This window comes from Girardinichthys multiradiatus, chromosome 6 (genome assembly GCF_021462225.1).
Source record: "Girardinichthys multiradiatus isolate DD_20200921_A chromosome 6, DD_fGirMul_XY1, whole genome shotgun sequence".
NCBI lineage: Eukaryota > Metazoa > Chordata > Actinopteri > Cyprinodontiformes > Goodeidae > Girardinichthys > Girardinichthys multiradiatus.
In genome coordinates, this window is record NC_061799.1 from 15,901,032 (window position 1) to 15,918,002 (window position 16,971).

At 37.9% G+C, this 16,971-nt stretch overlaps 1 protein-coding gene across 1 annotated transcript in view; it reads left to right on the forward strand.

Annotated features, from left to right (window-relative positions):
• Positions 1–16,971, forward strand: part of brinp2 (bone morphogenetic protein/retinoic acid inducible neural-specific 2) — a 309,436-nt gene that overhangs the window by 121,264 nt on the left and 171,201 nt on the right. Inside the window, exon 2 of the mRNA XM_047369231.1 lies at positions 4,199–4,642. Within this exon, the coding sequence (XP_047225187.1) occupies positions 4,266–4,642 (377 nt within the window). The 5' untranslated portion in view covers positions 4,199–4,265. The remainder of the gene's footprint in view (positions 1–4,198; positions 4,643–16,971) is intronic.

A 16,971-nucleotide genomic window follows, 5' to 3' on the forward strand; every position in this document is an offset into this window, starting at 1 on the left:
AGTTGCATGAATACGTGTATCCATTTTACAGATGACTTCCCTAATTACCTTTTTAGACCAAAGTAACCTCATGATACATTTGGTGAAAATTAAAAATGCACTTCCCTGAGAAGCGTTTTTTTTTTTGTTTTTTTTTCATGTCTGAGCCTGCATTTATCCACCTGAAATTAATTTCCTAATTTGTTTGTAAGATACACAGGGAATACTTGAGATCCCAATCCACTTAAAGCATCTTGTCTGCTACTTTACATTTCTGTTCTGAAATGCTGATTTGTCCCCAAAGAATCCTCTGCAATCCTGCTAGTCATTAACATTGAAATGAAGAACGAGTCTCAGCTTTTCATGAGGGCTCTGTAAAATTCTGTAAGGCGTTATTGCAGTGTGTGTGTGTGTGTGTGTGTTTGCTTTGGCTGTCTAATGAAACCAAGATTAGGAGAGGAAATTTCATGTTCGATGATGAGAACTAGCACTCAAACCATGGTGTGGCATGTGCTGCTAACACTTACTGAAATGTGTTGAGGTGTTTGATGACATGCTTGTCCAAACACACAAATCAAAAAGCTGAAAGCTGCCTGCTATGTCACAGTGGTCAATCTCAAACACTCATCCCTCACCAAATTATAAATGCTACTAAGTCACTTTTTTTATCTTTCAAAAACTTTTCATGAAGTCATTTCATATTGATCCTCTTGATGGCTACACAGTTTTGCTCACCTTGTTTTTACCAGATGTGTCATTTTGATGCGTAAATGATATTTTACAATTGTTTTTATAATAGCTTATATAATAGCCTAGTATAAAAGACCCATTGCATCGTGATCTTACAAACACATGCTGGACTCGCTCCGGTTCCCTCTGGTTGACAAAACAGCACTGAAGCTACATTGAGGTAGTGTAAAACTTAGAGAAAATCCTTAATAAAGGTTTTTCTTCATTTTGGGTACATAAGATTGTTTAAGAACACAAATTAAAATTTTTGTATATTACCTAAAACATAAATGCAAAACCCTGGCTATAAAAACTGTGGTAATCTTTTAGTCATGAAAATACGTTAGGTTCACTTGATACCGTGGGCATAGTTATTAGTTATTATGAGTTATTAGTTTATTTTGTCATTTCTGTTTGGTTTTAATGTTCACTTGATTAGGGAACCCTATCTATGTATGTAGTGACCATTATGTAACATCTGAGTACATTGACATGAATCTTATATATATCTTATATCATATATATATATATATATATATATATATATATATATCTATATATATCTATATATAGATATATATATAGATATATATATAGATATATAAATATATATATATATAGACTCTCACCGGCCACTTTATTAGGTACACCTTTCTAGTACCGGGTTGGACCCCATTTTGCCTTCAGTACTGCCTTAATCCTTCGTGGCATAGATTCAACAAGGTACTGGAAACATTAATCAGAGAGTTTTGTCCATATTGACATGATAGCATCACACAGATGCTGCAGATTTGTCGGCTGCACATCCATGATGCGAATCTCCGGTTCCACCACATCTCAAAGGTGCTCTATTGGATTGAGATCTGGTGACTGTGGAGGTCATTTGAGTCCAGTGAACTCATTGTCATGTTCAAGAAACCAGTCTGAGATGATTTATGCTTTATGACATGGCACGTTATCCTCCTGGAAGTAACCATCAGAAGATGGGTACACTGTGGTCATAAAGGGATGGACATGGTCAGCAACAATACTCAAGTATATATATATATATATATATATATATATATATATATATATATATTTATATAATACACACTCACCGGCCACTTTATTGGGTACACCTGTCCAACTGCTCATTAACGCAAATTGCTAATCAGCCAATCACATGGCAGCAACTCAATGCATTTAGGCATGTAGACATGGTCAAGACGATCTGCTGCAGTTCAAAACAAGCATCAGAATAGGGAAGAAATTTGATTTAAGTGACTTTGAATGTGGCTTGGTTGTTGGTGACAGACGGGCTGGTCTGAGTATTTCAGAAACTGCTGATCTACTGGGATTTTCACACACTACCATCTCTAGGGTTTACAGAGAATGGTCCATAAAGGGAAAATATGCAGTGAGCGGCAGTTCTGTGGGTGCAAATGCCTTGTTGATGCCAGAGGTCAGAGGAGAATGGCCAGACTGGTTTGAGCTGATAGAAAGGCAGCAGTAACTCAAAAAACCACTCGTTACAACCAAGGCATGCAGAAGAGCATCTCTGAATGCACAACACGTCAAACCTTGAGGCGGATGGGCTACAGCAGCAGAAGACCACATTAGGTGCCACTCCTGGACAATTGGACAATAGAAAATTAGAAAATCATTGCCTGCTCTAATGAGTCTCGATTTCTGCTCACAGTGTAGAATTGTGGTAAGATCAGAGTTTGGCGTCAACAACATGACAGCATGTATCCATACTGCCTTGTATCAATGGTTCAGGCTGGTGGTGGTGGTGTCATGGTGTGGGGTATATTTTCTTGGCACACTTTGGGCCCCTTAGAACCAATTCAGCATTGTGTCGATGCCACAGCCTACCTGAGTATTGTTGTGACCATGTTGCACCTTTATGACCACAGTATACCCATCTTCTGATGGTTACTTCCATCAGGATAACGCGCCATGTCATAAAGCACAAATCATCTCAGACTGGTTTCTTGAACATGACAATGAGTTCACTGTACTCAAATGGCCTCCACAGTCACCAGATCTCAATCCAATAGAGCACCTTTGGGATGTGGTGGAACGAGAGATTGTCATCCTGGATGTGCAGCCGACAAATCTGCAGCATCTGTGTGATGCTATCATGTCAATATGGACCAAACTCTCTGAGGAATGTTTCCAGTACCTTGTTGAATCTATGCCATGGAGGATTAAGGCAGTTCTGAAGGCAAAAGGGGGTCCAACCTGGTACTAGAAAGGTGTACCTAATAAAGTGGCCGGTGACTGTATAAGCTAGTTCTTTGATATCTCGAAGTATAGGATATCTTGTACATGTAGTAAAAATGATTATAGCCTACAAGGACTTATGCTTTCAGAGCATTTGCGTATTAATGTCCTGATAGTGGATAAAGTAATTAAATGTCTGGATACAAAATTGTTGTCCACACCTTCCAAGGACTTACCTGGGATTGAATATGGATCTGGCAACATATCACAGAAAATGTTAACTTGTCAGAATATCTTGAAAAAGCTGTGCTGTCTAAATACAATTTTTATTCAATGATGCATTCTCTTTTTATTCAGAAGTCAGATTCTCTGAGTTTCCAGTTGGAAATACAACAATAATGGTCCCCTGAAGACTGTACTCCAACTGGAAAAGTTGAACTTTTAGTCTTTGATCCTGTAATATGACAACTCCTCTCCCCCCAAAAAATACACGCGCTTTCCAAATGATAGTGTTTTAAAGCAACATGAATATTTTAGGACACAACTAGACTTGGGGTTCAGTAATTTCCCTTCATTGCTTCAAATTAAAACCAACATCACATGTACTTTTAAAATGCCAGCATGCAAGGCAAGATAAGAAACAGTGTGACAGCAGCTAAACTTTAAAAAATAAAGCATGAGTGGATGTGAATTAAGGAATATAAATTAAAACAGCTTCTCCTTGCATTTATTTGACTTTGCTTAATCAAGTTATCATTTTGAACAAACTTACCATGTATCTAACCTTATTATCTGATATCAGGGGTCCAGTACCTCATTGTCAACATTAAAGCTCGATATAAACAGTTTTGGTTTAATTCTATGAAATATGGATAGCATAAATTTAATCCATTATTGTGCATAATTTTGCCAAATAAAGTCCAGTGATGGCAGCTACTGCATGGGTGCAAATACCATCATCCTATAGAAAGTGGATGTGCTTGTAGCTTCAATTAACAAATACAATAAGAATGTTTAAAAAATCCCCAAAATATGATAGAGAAGATCTTAATGGATCCATTCATATTGGGAGGTGCCTTTTTGGCGGAAAACTAATTCCTGGTGTCACCATTTTATGTTGACTTATTATTTCATTTACATCTTGCCTGTGCAGTTTAATGGCAAAGTATTTCCAAACCTTATTACTGATGATTCAAAATTCCTATATGCAATGAAAAATGTGCCAACATGATTATTTTGAAGTAAATAATTTTTTTGTTATTATTATTTTCATCTCTTTCAGGCCTGCAAGAGGTGATTGTCAGAAGAAATGCCGGTCCCAGGTGCCCTAGTACAACATCACCGGGACCATGGCAACTCCTTGGCCAATGAGAAAAAAGAGGTGCTTCCATGGCTTTGCCAACCTTGCTAGATGGTCAGCATCCTCCTTGATGCTCCTATGGTTGCCTTTGGTGTTGCTATGGCCTGCCCGAGCTGAACAATTGGCCAGTGGGGGACAGAGTGGAAAGGCTCTTCATGGTTCCCTGTCATCCCCAGCATCCTCGTCATCCTCCTCCACCTCCTCATCCACCTCCAGCTCCTCAGCATGGGGCTTCAACACAAGGCAGAGTGGAGGGCAGCTGGACTGGCTGCTGTCAGAGAAAGGACCTTTTCACAGATGCCCAGAGTACACCGAGTTCAGAGAGAGGTTCCAGCAGGGGTTTTCTACAAGATACAAGATTTACAGGTGAGAAGGGGTGTTCATATGTGTGTGTATGTGGCAGATGGGGATGGGGAGATGAAAAGAGAATGCACTTGTGATTTAAAAGATCAAAAGGTGGAACAGAAAGTGGCACTCTACCATAAATCTATGTGTGGATTTGTGTCCTCCTGTTCCTGCAAAAAGCTGCTTGCCCACCATTTTGATTTGTGATCTCTTGATATAAGACATTTGCAAGACGAACCCTTATTATCAGTGATTAAGTTATCAGTTCTCAGTTTTTGTCAATTATTGTTTTGTGAATACCTGCCTGGTGAGGTGTGGTGTTAAAGAACAATAAATGAGTGATTTCACACTCTGGTGTTTTTAAACAATAAGCCATACACTTAACACTTAACAAAATACTTCAGCTTCCAGTTAAAATATTTTTTTCAAGGAACTCTTTTACTATGCTATTAACACTCAACTAAACAACTAAGTACAACTAAATGAAAAAATAAGGAAAACTAATAAACTATGAGAAAAAAAAATTAAAAGGAACAAATCAAAGTGAAACCGATAAAATCGCACAATGATATTACAGTTTGGTGTGAATATGTATGTTTACGAACCAACGTTTGGTAGTGAGGCCAAATTAGTTCTGAAAGCTAACAGACCAACAATTGCTATGTGTTTGAACAAGTAGTTCACAATGCTAAGTAGAAGGGAAAATAAAATACTATTTCAATAAAATAATGTTTCAAAAATCATTTGCTGAATTAGAAATCAATAACATTCAGGATAATGGATGCTTATTGTGTTAACCAGTCATCACAGTGACTGATTGAATACGGTGATGGACTCACAAGATGGCAAAACGAACAGAGCGAGCTGTGTGGCAAACACAGCAGAACTGAAAGTGGCTACTGTAGTAATTAGCATGAGCAAATAGCATTAGCGGAGCTTTTGCTTTAGCAGCTGAGATAATGGAGACACAATTTAGCATTTTTATAAAGACAGTGGAGACATATTTGTATGTGCATTAGTGAAGGGATATAAAGGAGAAACAGAAACAAAATGGAGCAAGCTCACATTACTGTACCATCAGTGTTTAAGCCATTGAAATAAAGTTTGTAGCAACTTTAAAGCACAACCCAAAAACAAATGTTGCGCTCAGTGGCCTTTTAGCACTCCAGCAGTAAAACAACACGAGCAAACAGAACACAACAAAATAAGCAATATTTAGATTGTTTTCTCCTAAACTACTTTTCTCTGTCCACAACCTCTTACTGTGAACAGTTCTGATAATCAGGATGAACAGTTTCAAATGCGTCTTCTTCAGGGCTGCGGAAGGAAAACCACTTCATATTTAGACAATCAGTCTCTTCTTGCAGTATCTTTGACTCAGATTTTTCTGCAGAAGCTTAGGCGTCTAGTCTTTTTTTCAATCAGGGTCCGATCACAGGATTCACAAACAGCAGAAGGTACTTTACTTTGGATCCAAGCTTTCTTCAAAGATGCAGTCTTTTACTCGGCCAGCGAGATCAAGACTTTCATGCATGTGTCCTACCCAATGCAGCCTGTTTAGAGCTGCGGACAAAGAGAAAGAATAGTACTGCATGCATAGTTTTATAGCTATATGACATCACAGAGATTCCAGCTGTGATTCCTCCTGTCATGAAAATGGGTTAATAATGTGCATTCTGGGATTCAGAGTTTTTACCAGTCTCTTTTGTTGTGTATAGTCCTCGTATACTCCCATGGTTTGGCTCAACTATATCTACTGTAGATAAATTTGGGACATTATTTAAAACCTCAATTGAATTGTCCCCCCCCCGAATATAAAACTACATTTTACAGCTGGAAATGTAATCTTTTAATTGATTGGTAACAGTTTGGGGGCGTCATTGATTTCCTCTAAATGAGAGCAGCTCAGTGTGGGTCACATTTGTCTCAGTACAGGAACCTTGCATATTCAGAGCCATAACCAAGAATAAGTGAGGTTTAATCAGCCAAATGTTTGCTGCAGTCATTAAATAAAATATCACCTGATTTAAGTTTGAATCTTTAAAAATATGCTTAACTGAAGTTCACTTTGTGTTTTTTTAATGCAATTTATCTTGCCTAAAATTTTAAAGACGTTTTGCTCTATATATATTTTTTTCCCATTTCATAACATCGCACATTAGGACTTAGCAAGGGAGCACCAAATGTGATATTGAAAAGTAGAAGAAAGTTGTTTTTTTTCTGTTTAGGGAAAAAAAGTAACTGCTTTCTTCCACTGTTCTTAGTATGAGAAGATGATCCCATTGAACATGTTTCTACATGGCACAATGGAAAAAGCTCCAAATCAGACAAAGGACTTTCCCCCAGGGGAATAATATCCCTGATTCAGTTGGAAGTATTTGGGCATAGATAGCAAGGATCTTTAACTATTAGTAGCTTCTTTCCAACCAGCTTACTGGAAACACTGTGATTGGGAATTTTCTAATTCCTATTCACTTCTGAGTTTTTTTGACACTTTTGGTTCGGTTGGGGTTGTTTTAGGATAATGGTCTTAATGTTTTGAACAGCCTGTTTGAGTTTAAAATACCATTTTCAAGAAAGTAGCCTTTCTATTTCAGAATAAGAATCAGCTTTATTGCCAAGTTCGTACATACAAATAAGGAATTTGAATTCATTACACTTTGCTCTCTGGGTTTTTAAATATATTTTGAATATATTTATGCATATATCTTTATGTCCTTAAATATACATATATACAAAGGTGCATTTGCAACTTCAGTATGCAGTTGTTTGGTACTCTATTAAATGTTCATCAGAGAAACACTGATGAACAGAGCACCATTTTAGTAAACTGCTCTGTAGCGGTGGCCTGAAGGTAAAACTCTAAACAATTTATCTGCAGGGTGTCAGAGATTTTGGCAGCTCTTTTCCTGACCCTAGACCTGTATAAGTCCTGGATGGAAGGAAGGTCAGCCCTGATTATTCTCTCTGCAGACCTGATTATTTGTTGCAGTCTGGACCTGTCCTGTTTTGAGGATGAGCCAAACCACACTGAGAAGGATGAAGTCAGGACAGACTGAATGATGGCAGTGTAGAAGATGACCAGCAGCTCCTGTGGTAGGTTCTACTTCTTGAGTTGCATCAGGAAGTACAGTCTCTGCTGGGCCTTCTTCCGAACAGTGTCTAGAGCCTGGCTATGATCCAGCAGCACGAAATGTAATTCTTGTAGGTTTTTTTCCCAGTTTAAGATTTTGAACAGGAGTCAAGCAGCAGATATGCACCAATCTGAGATTTGTGGCTGATTTATTCAAAGTCAAATGTCTCTTTAAAGTGGAGCTAAAATCCAAATCAACTTTTTTTGCAGATAAACTATAAATTGGACCTTAAGGGTGCTATTTATGCTACTGTGCAATTTTTACTTATTTAATTCCGTAATATTTGTCCTAAAACTGTCTTAGTGCTGCCCTTTGGGTTGAACGGTTCTACTGCAGTTGAATTTTCGTTCAAATGGTACAGCTTGGTATATGTCTACGTCACAGCCTCCGCGTTCGGGTATAAGAACCATCTCACCCAGACTTCCCCCCTTAGTAAGTCAGGAGTTGAATTTGCAAGCATTGGTCATAGCGTTTTATGCTTTATACCTTCGATCATATGTTTTACTTGAGATAACATGTAAATCTACATGTAAATGGAAACTTTGTGAAAGTTTGTTACTGCTTTGAACATTAGCCCATGTTAGCAATGATGCTGCTAATATCACCTTTCCACTCAGAAACTGGACCCATTCTGTCCTCCACTGCCTCGGTAGCGGTGGCTTCGGGCATTGCTAAGTCAGCGCCTAGAGCCAGCAGCTCGAACTGTTAAGGCTCAGACCCGCTGGGCTCCACAAAGCCTCCATCAACATCCGGTGACAATGGGGGGTGAAAAATCCTCCACCTCAAAAGATCTATCCGTGGCGAAACTACCAGTGTTGCTCTGCTCACTCTCCATGTTTCAATATGTCAAATTAAGCTAGCTGCTACTTTCCCTCGTCCTCCTGACCACACCCCTGCTAACCCCCTCCTCTCATCCTCACACTTGGCCATACCTCTCGATATCTCTTGGCATCACCCACTTTGTTGGCATTTTTCAAAATTTGTCTAGCGACGGGTTGGTGCTTTTGCATCGGGTTTAGTTCCACTTTAAGTGCTATAATAAACAACATTCAAAATCTTCCTTTCTCGATTTCCTGACATGACCTGCCTTGACTGGCAGAAATAATGTCCCCCTGTGTGTGACAAAGGTTTCGCTGTAAACCAATGTTTTACTACAGTATATTAAAACAAAGACAACATTTATTGGATTTAACATTTTTAACATCTTATATCAGTCATTGGCATGGTTAACATTACAAATTGTAAACAGGAGATTCACTGAGCATTCTCTAGAGAATGTAAAACTTTATTGTATGTTCACTCTTCTGACAAGTTAACAATTCAAATTGGCATGCAGTTTGACTCCAAATTGACACACTGTGGCAGACACCAGAAAAAAATCCAGTTTGAAATCATCAAATCTGAAAAGTACCAAATTGCAAAAGGTGTGAAATGACCATCACCCATTAAAGACAAGCTCTACATTGTAGAAGCCTATTTGAACAGCCACCATGCTCTAATTTACATCCTTTTGTGGCTTTGTTTTCAACACTTCAATTATTCTAAAACTAACTAAATGAAAGTATTCTTCCTTCAGTTACAATTTCTATAACAAAGAGTACTATGGTCAGCAAGATATGTTAGTGCTTAGATATGGTGGGTCCTCTGATAAAAAAAAAAAAAAAACATAAAAATTTTGAATTTCTCACCGGTTCATTACTGGTCTGGACCTATCAAACTTAAAATTGTCCAGCTCTGTTCAACAGCCGATTTCTTTGTGTATCTGTTGCACGCGAACCTAATCTGTATATCAGCCTATTTTATCCACTTTTGCTTGGTGCAATTATTACTTGTATTCATTTTGTCACAGTTAGATAAAGGGCTTAGTTGTATACATATACTAATGATCATTAATGGCTAAGAAAATAGGCTTTAACTGATAGTTCAAGTAAATGATTTCAAAAGCCATTTAATCTTTAAAGTGTCGGACGATTCTTTCTGCATCTACAGCATTTCCTACCTCAAAGGGTCCCTAGCACAACATTGCTTTTAGCCATGTACAGTGCTCAGCATAAATGAGTGCACCCTACCAGATTTGTCATAAAACCTTTAGTTTCTTTTCAGATTCAACATTTTCTGTGATGTTACTATACCATAAAATACTCACACAAATGTGGGCCTTTGACATCAAACAAGATTTGTTCATTTGCACACACAAAAAAGTAATTTTACTAACAAATGTATTCAAGTCCATTTTGCAAAAATGACTCCACCCCAAATAAAATCTTAGGAGAAAATAGAAACTTAAGACTACAAAATTCTAATTAACAAGATTCCGACCACAAGTGAGTCTAATTATTCATTTAAGAGGTGTCTAGCAGACAGGTGATTATAAAAGGGCATCACTTAAAGAAAACCACTTCCCATTTCATGCTGTCAGCAGTGGCACCACATGGAAGAGAAATGTCACAAAACCTGAGAAAGGAAATAATTTTTATACACAAAAAGGTGAGGACTACAAGAAGATCAGCCAAGCTTTGCATGCCAGTCAGATTACTGTAGCATTAGTGATCCAAACATTTAAGAAAGATGGAAATGCAACCATTTCACAGAGGCATCAAGGCTATCTACGGAAGTTAACACCTTGATAGGAGTCTTCTGATGAGAAGGGTTGAAGAGAATCACCATGCAAGTTCACTGCAGTTAGCTAAAGAAGTAGAAAGCCAAACTGCAGTCACTGTTTCCCATGAAACTATATGGCTCACACTGCAGAGGAATTGCATGTATGGGTATTGTCCACGGAGGAAGCCTCTCCTAAAGCCCATGCAGAAAAAAGCATGCCTAGAATTTGCCAGGGCCCATGCTGAAAACGATGAAGAGAACTGGGACTCTTTACTCTGGAATGATGAAACAAAACTTGCATTTTTGGAAATCATGGCTTCAAAATTGGATGGCATCACAAAGGTGAGGATTTCAAAGAAAAATGCATGGTTTATACAGTGGAACATGGTGGTTGTTGTGTCCTTATGTGGGGCTGCATGAGCACTGCTGGTGTCGGAGATGTGCATTTCATTGATGGTATCATGAACTCTCAGATCTCCTGCTCTATACTGAAAGGAAAGATGCTACCATCTCTCCGCGCTGTTGGTCATCATGGACTTCTCCATAATGATAGTGATCCAAAACACACATCTAAAGCTACTTTTTGCATTTCTGAAGAAAAAAAAGGTGAAGGTGAATGAATGGCCAAGTATGTTTCCTGATCTGAACTGAACACCTATGGGGAATTCTGAAGAGACAAGTTGAGCATCACTCACCATCCAGCTTTAAAATATGTTGTTCTTGAAGAATGGAAAAAGATAAATGTAGCAGTATTTTTCCAAGTTGTTCAGTCCATGCCTAGAAGACTTGGTGCTATCCTTACAAATCACGGCAGTCATACAAAAACCAGATGTAGTAGTTTTTGTTGCGGAGTGCATCAATTATTGCTTCACCCCATACATATTTCATCTCATTCTAGATTGTGTTTTTTAATACTTTTTCTTCACTGCATAGCTTCTTTTGAGCTTTTACCACTGTCTTCAGTCATTGGATATAAGCCAAATATTACTGAGAATCGGTCATGCTGTTTTGACTTAAAATAAAAGTCACATAGTAGGTTTTTAAATAACATACTGTCAGCCTCCATCTAATGCCACCCTGAGCAAAGAGCCATATCCCCGATATCATAAACTGCCACTGTTTAGTGGAATTAGTGGCAAATAGGTCTCAAACATAACAATGCTATACTTAAACTTTGTATTTTAAGAAAGTAAATAAATAAAAAGGCAACTTATACAACTTTAAAGATTTTCTTTGTTTTAAACATTGTTTAAAAATTCTCCTTGGTGTTTTTAACTACACGTCAAGTTCTACATAAAAGGAGAAAGACTCTGCTGTTTTCTTATTAGGTCTCTTCAAAATTTTCCAGTGATGGTTTCATTAAGTAAAAAAAAAATGTCACTCCAGAAAATATAAATACTATTTGATCAGTCTTATGGAGGAAACAGTTTCCCCAAAGTAGAGTGCTCAACAAGGAGCTAATGTTTCCGGAGGTTGTCAGCTGGGTCATCTCTAAATGATGCAGTGGAGTCCTGGGTTTGGCCCAGAGATAATGGCCCCTGTCACTATTATCATTATTCTGAAAATGATAGCAGATGTAAATGATGTGCACTTTATTTGCTGAGGCTGCAATTTGAATGTGTATTACCTCAATTTAGATTACAGTATATTTAGATTTATTTTTCACTTGTCATTTGATTCCCCATCTTTCCTGTTCTTTGAAAATAGATTATCCACTGTTTATAAGGGATATCATAGACTTTTCTTTGTTTACAGATGTAGACCTGAGCCTACACATTTTCTTTTGTTTTTAATTTTCGTTCTTTCATCGTTTCAGCTGCTGACTGAGTGTATTTCCAAAGACGTGCACTTCAATCGATTCCTTCTGTCTAGAGTCTTTTTGCTCTCAAACGCGACATGAAAACAGCAATGTTTTTCTGTCTTCATCCATCTCCGCCTTCCCTCTCTGCTGTCTGCTCTTCTTTTCTCTCCTTGCCTGAAGTTGAATCAAATGGAAATGACAGCATCACTTACAGACCGAGGAGAAGTTCTGACAGGTGAAGGTTATGCGACAGATGTGAAAAAAGTGACACCACTTTATCAACAGGACACTGAGTGATTTCCTTTATCTTAACTTTGACTTTCAGAATTTTAGCCAAATGGTTTTACTTATATTTTAAAATCTTTTTATACAAGCATAGATAGTGAACAAACAAGTAGGTATTAACATAAACCATTTGCACTTGTGTCGCAGAGCTGCTGCCAAATATCCTCAGCTTAGGAATTTTAATGCTTTCTCTCTCCAAAGGCAACATGTGAGTCATCCTATGTTCAGATGGTTTTATTTTTTTTTTATGTTGCCTTGAATAGTCTCTTCTTTGACTTTACCCCCTTTTTGCTCGCTGTATTTCTGCAAACAGCCAACAACACAACGGTCACAACAGCAATGAGTAAATTAGTGTGCAATGTATTGCAACAAAAGTACCCGCATATTTTGTCACAAAACTGAGTTGTGAAAGGTTCAGCTTGATGAGGATTAAACCGAAGACAGTTAAAAACGTAGCCCAGATAACTTCTGCATTAGATTATCAAAAATGTAATGTGGTCAGTATTATGTATCAGCCACAGTTTATTTCTGAGACAAATAAGTTGTATGTTAAATCGAGTTTGTGCTGTCACTGTGCACTTCATTTTCCATCACCTGAATTTGGACCTGATAAAACACAGTAGACTAACCAAAGTTAATAGAATTACTTTGTTGAGCAACTGTTGCTTTAATTTTAGCATTCAGTCTCCTTGGGTTCACAATTGCAATCAATAACAGTAACTCGGGTTAACCTGAAATAAATTTCTGATTACCTTTTATGATGTTTATTGAGACTGGCTCTTTCACATTTTTAGCTAAAGCAATAGCTTACAAAGAGGTTACAATGGATCAAAGAATCTCAGAAGGAGGGCAAGAAAAGTGTAAGAAACTGGAGGCAGCCAAGACACCTACAGCTACACTCAGAAATGCAGGAAGTAAAAGTACTTATGTTAAGACCAAAAGTCTTTTCATCCAAAGAAAAAAATCCAGGTCTGGCTGAAATCCCCCAAGGCCTGAAGGTGTTATGTTCTGATGAAACCTAAGTCCACAAGACCAAAAGGTATGTTTGACATGAAATAAAACAGAGCATCAACAAAGGAACACCATACCCACAATGAAACATAGTGGTTGCAGCATCACAATCTAGGGATTACTTTTCTGTCTGTTTTTTAGATGTAGCTATTTTGTTTTGTCAAGATTGGTGACAAAATACCGGTCAGTTTGGACCCAAACCATTCACGTGTCTGGTAGAAAGCTGAAGAAAGATTTCAGTATCAATCGAAATAAACAATAGAACAGTTTCAGCAGCAGAACATTTACGTTTTGAATAGGCTAGCTGGTTGACCTGGCTGAACAGGTTTCTGTACATGTGAACAATCCAGTGTTTGTCATTACTGTTCTTGATATATGTAGGTAATTTGCCCCAACCTAATGTCAAGCATAAACACTGTTGTTTCAGGCAAAATTGCTCAGAAAGTAAAAGAAATGGAGGGGTTGAAGGCATTACACTTTTAATTTTTCTGTAAGAATGTCCTCTCAAAATATGATAAGTGACTGTAAACAAAACATGCATGACAGATAAGGAATTTGTTGAAGTGATCAAATAACTCATTTAATTACACAATGGTGGAGTTAGACAATAATTATAGCTATTTGTGCTAGTTTGACCTTATTGCGCGTAGATGGCATCTTGGAGTCACAGTAAACACTGCTACTGCATGAGAAATGCACTTGCCTCTTGTTTCTAATTGTACCCAAGTGACCTCTCTAATGGTGATATCTGATTATCATTAAGGGAAATAAGTGCTGTCAGGCTTTTCTCTGCTATAACTTCCTACAGCACAAGAGTAAAATTGTCAGCTCTCATTAGCTTTTAATCAGGGGTAATGATGTGACTACATGGAAGCAGGACTTTTTTAAGCCATCGCTAATCTGCTAAATCCTTTAATTGCATCATCACATAACTCAGTGTTACATGTAACAATGTTAAACAAGCTGTAAAGGCTGTCGCGGGGTCATGCTAAGGTCAGTGTGATCGCCCTCCCCCTTGTGGGAGTGCTAACAAACATTTCTATCCCAAGACACCGTTGATGAATCCTAGGCAGTGTGCCACTGTTAGATACTGGTATATGTGTGGATCTCAATGAGTTGCATTGTAATCAAAAAATTATTTTTAAGACATAAATTGAATTATTATAGCTATTTTGTCACCTACAAAATCATCGGGAGGACTGTGGACTCAATGGCTGTCCTGCCACTGACATGGTCATTGACATGATCTTCAAGTATAAGCCACAAAAGCTCATTGCTAAAGAAGCTGGCTGCTGACAAAGTGCAAAGCACAAACAATTCAAGATGTTGACGGAAATTCACAAAGCATGGACTGCAGCCGGAATCAGTCCTTAAAGTTTATGATAGCCTTTGCCAAAATAAACAAAATTACATTAAACATAAAAAATTAAAAGCCAATATAATACACATACACAATAAACGTTTGATTTAAAATGATTTTGGACAAAACAGATTTTTTAAGCCTCCCGGTAACTTAGGAGCTTTTTGACATTGTTTAAGGTGACCCTGTCCTTAATTATCAGGTCTTTGTCTGTTGTTGATAAAGACTGGAAAAGAAACATTTTTCTTTTAACCATTAACCTTACTAAGTGCTTAAAAATAAAGAGTCTTCTCATTCTGGTGTAAATACTGCACAGATTTGACATAATATTGCCTTTTGTTCAAATTTGCATATCCAACATTTTCCTTTTAGGTGTAAGGATTATGATTATTGATTCATTAATATTTCTTAAAAATTATTATTCTAAATCATAATTCTGGAAAATCAATTTCTTAACCAAAAATCATTACTTACGAATAGAAATCAGAGATGACCTCTGGTGTTGTGATCATGTGCTCAAAGCTCTTAATATTTACAATTAGTTATTTATCATTAATAATTGATCATTATTATCCAAAACCACTAAATGTCACTGTTTATTCAACCACTTTATCCAAAGATGGGGTAACTTCGACCTTCTTTTGACAGATAAATCACTCTTGCATGAAATAAACACAAACGCTTCTCTTAATTATATATGTGAAGATTTATTGAAGCTATATAATTCTGAAATACCATTATTCTGGTCCAAAAACCTTCATCTAACTAACAAGCACTATTCTACACAAAGGGGATAAAAATGACTACCTAACAATAATAATAAAAGAAAATATATGCGCATTGAGTGTCTATGAAGATCAAACCAGCAGTTTTACGGACAAAATGTGGAATTTGGGTGAACTTGGAAAGAGACGACCTCCTGTTGTCTTGATGTCTCGATTTTTGAAAGATCAGCTGGTAGAACGCTGGGGTCACGCCCTTAGCCACTTGCAGCTGATTGCCCCAAATCTCGAACAAAGAGTCATAAAACTCTGAGGTGGGAACTCAGTGGAAAAACTCCAGTAATAAAACTGGGACAAAGGAGTGGTCAGGCCACGAGGCCCAGACCGCAGTTGGTTTGAATGAAAAACTTTTAAAAGTCCAACTTCTAACTCCTGGCTGATTTGGAATCAGCCGTGCAAAGACATGAACATGCACCTTGCTGATCGTATCTGTGCTCCCCGATTCAGCACACTTGCACAACAAATCAAAACAGCTCAGCATAAAACACTTCAATCAGTATTGCATGCAACAAGTTGATACCTTGGATTAACTACTGGTGATTCTAAATCACCTTAACTATGCCTCATTCTGCCCAGACTTCTAAATGCACCTATCCGATTTAATAAGAAAAAAATAACGAAATTACTTTGACGTTGATTTCCTCTCTTCACCGGTTGAGGATGGGTCAGGTCTGAAGGGAAACGAGGGGGATTATACGTCCGTGATCAACTCTAAAGAAAAACGGTAAACCTCTCATCCGTCCAAAAGGGGAAAATATGAAGAACCATTTAGTCGACTGAATCACAAGGGAAACTCATCTCCTTGGAAATAAAACCTCTGTGGATTTTTCACTTGCGCCAGGTGTCGGTGTGGTCTCCAATCAGTATATGAATCTTCTGACCTTCTTGTATCAGACAGATTTCTAGCTTTTAAGATCTTCTGGGAATGGCCGTGTGGAGAAAAAGTTCGCCTGCGAGCTCTTGTCTCTCCAGATATTGCATATTCGCCTTCCATGGGTCGTTCCGTGAGACACGCTGGAAATGGCAATGAAAGTTTATTTTCCGCAGGTTTTATTATCTCGGGTGACGTCAGAGCTGCGATGTCTGTTGAGCTGCGCATGTCGAACTCCCCGACCAAAATGGATGACCCCAACATAGGTTTAGCAACACAGAGATAATAGCAGTTCTACAGAACTTCATAGTTGTTTCATAACTGGAGTCCAGGGCTGTTTTGGACTTTCTAATGGGCTATTAGAGATTACATCAGAGGTTTGCTCCGTAGAAGTTTAAACCAGCTGTTTTGAATAACATGCAGTTTCAGTATATGCAGAGCTTAAATGAGCTCTAGACAGAGAGTAACATGTCTTCTCAGTGTCTGACTGCAAATGTGGGGATTT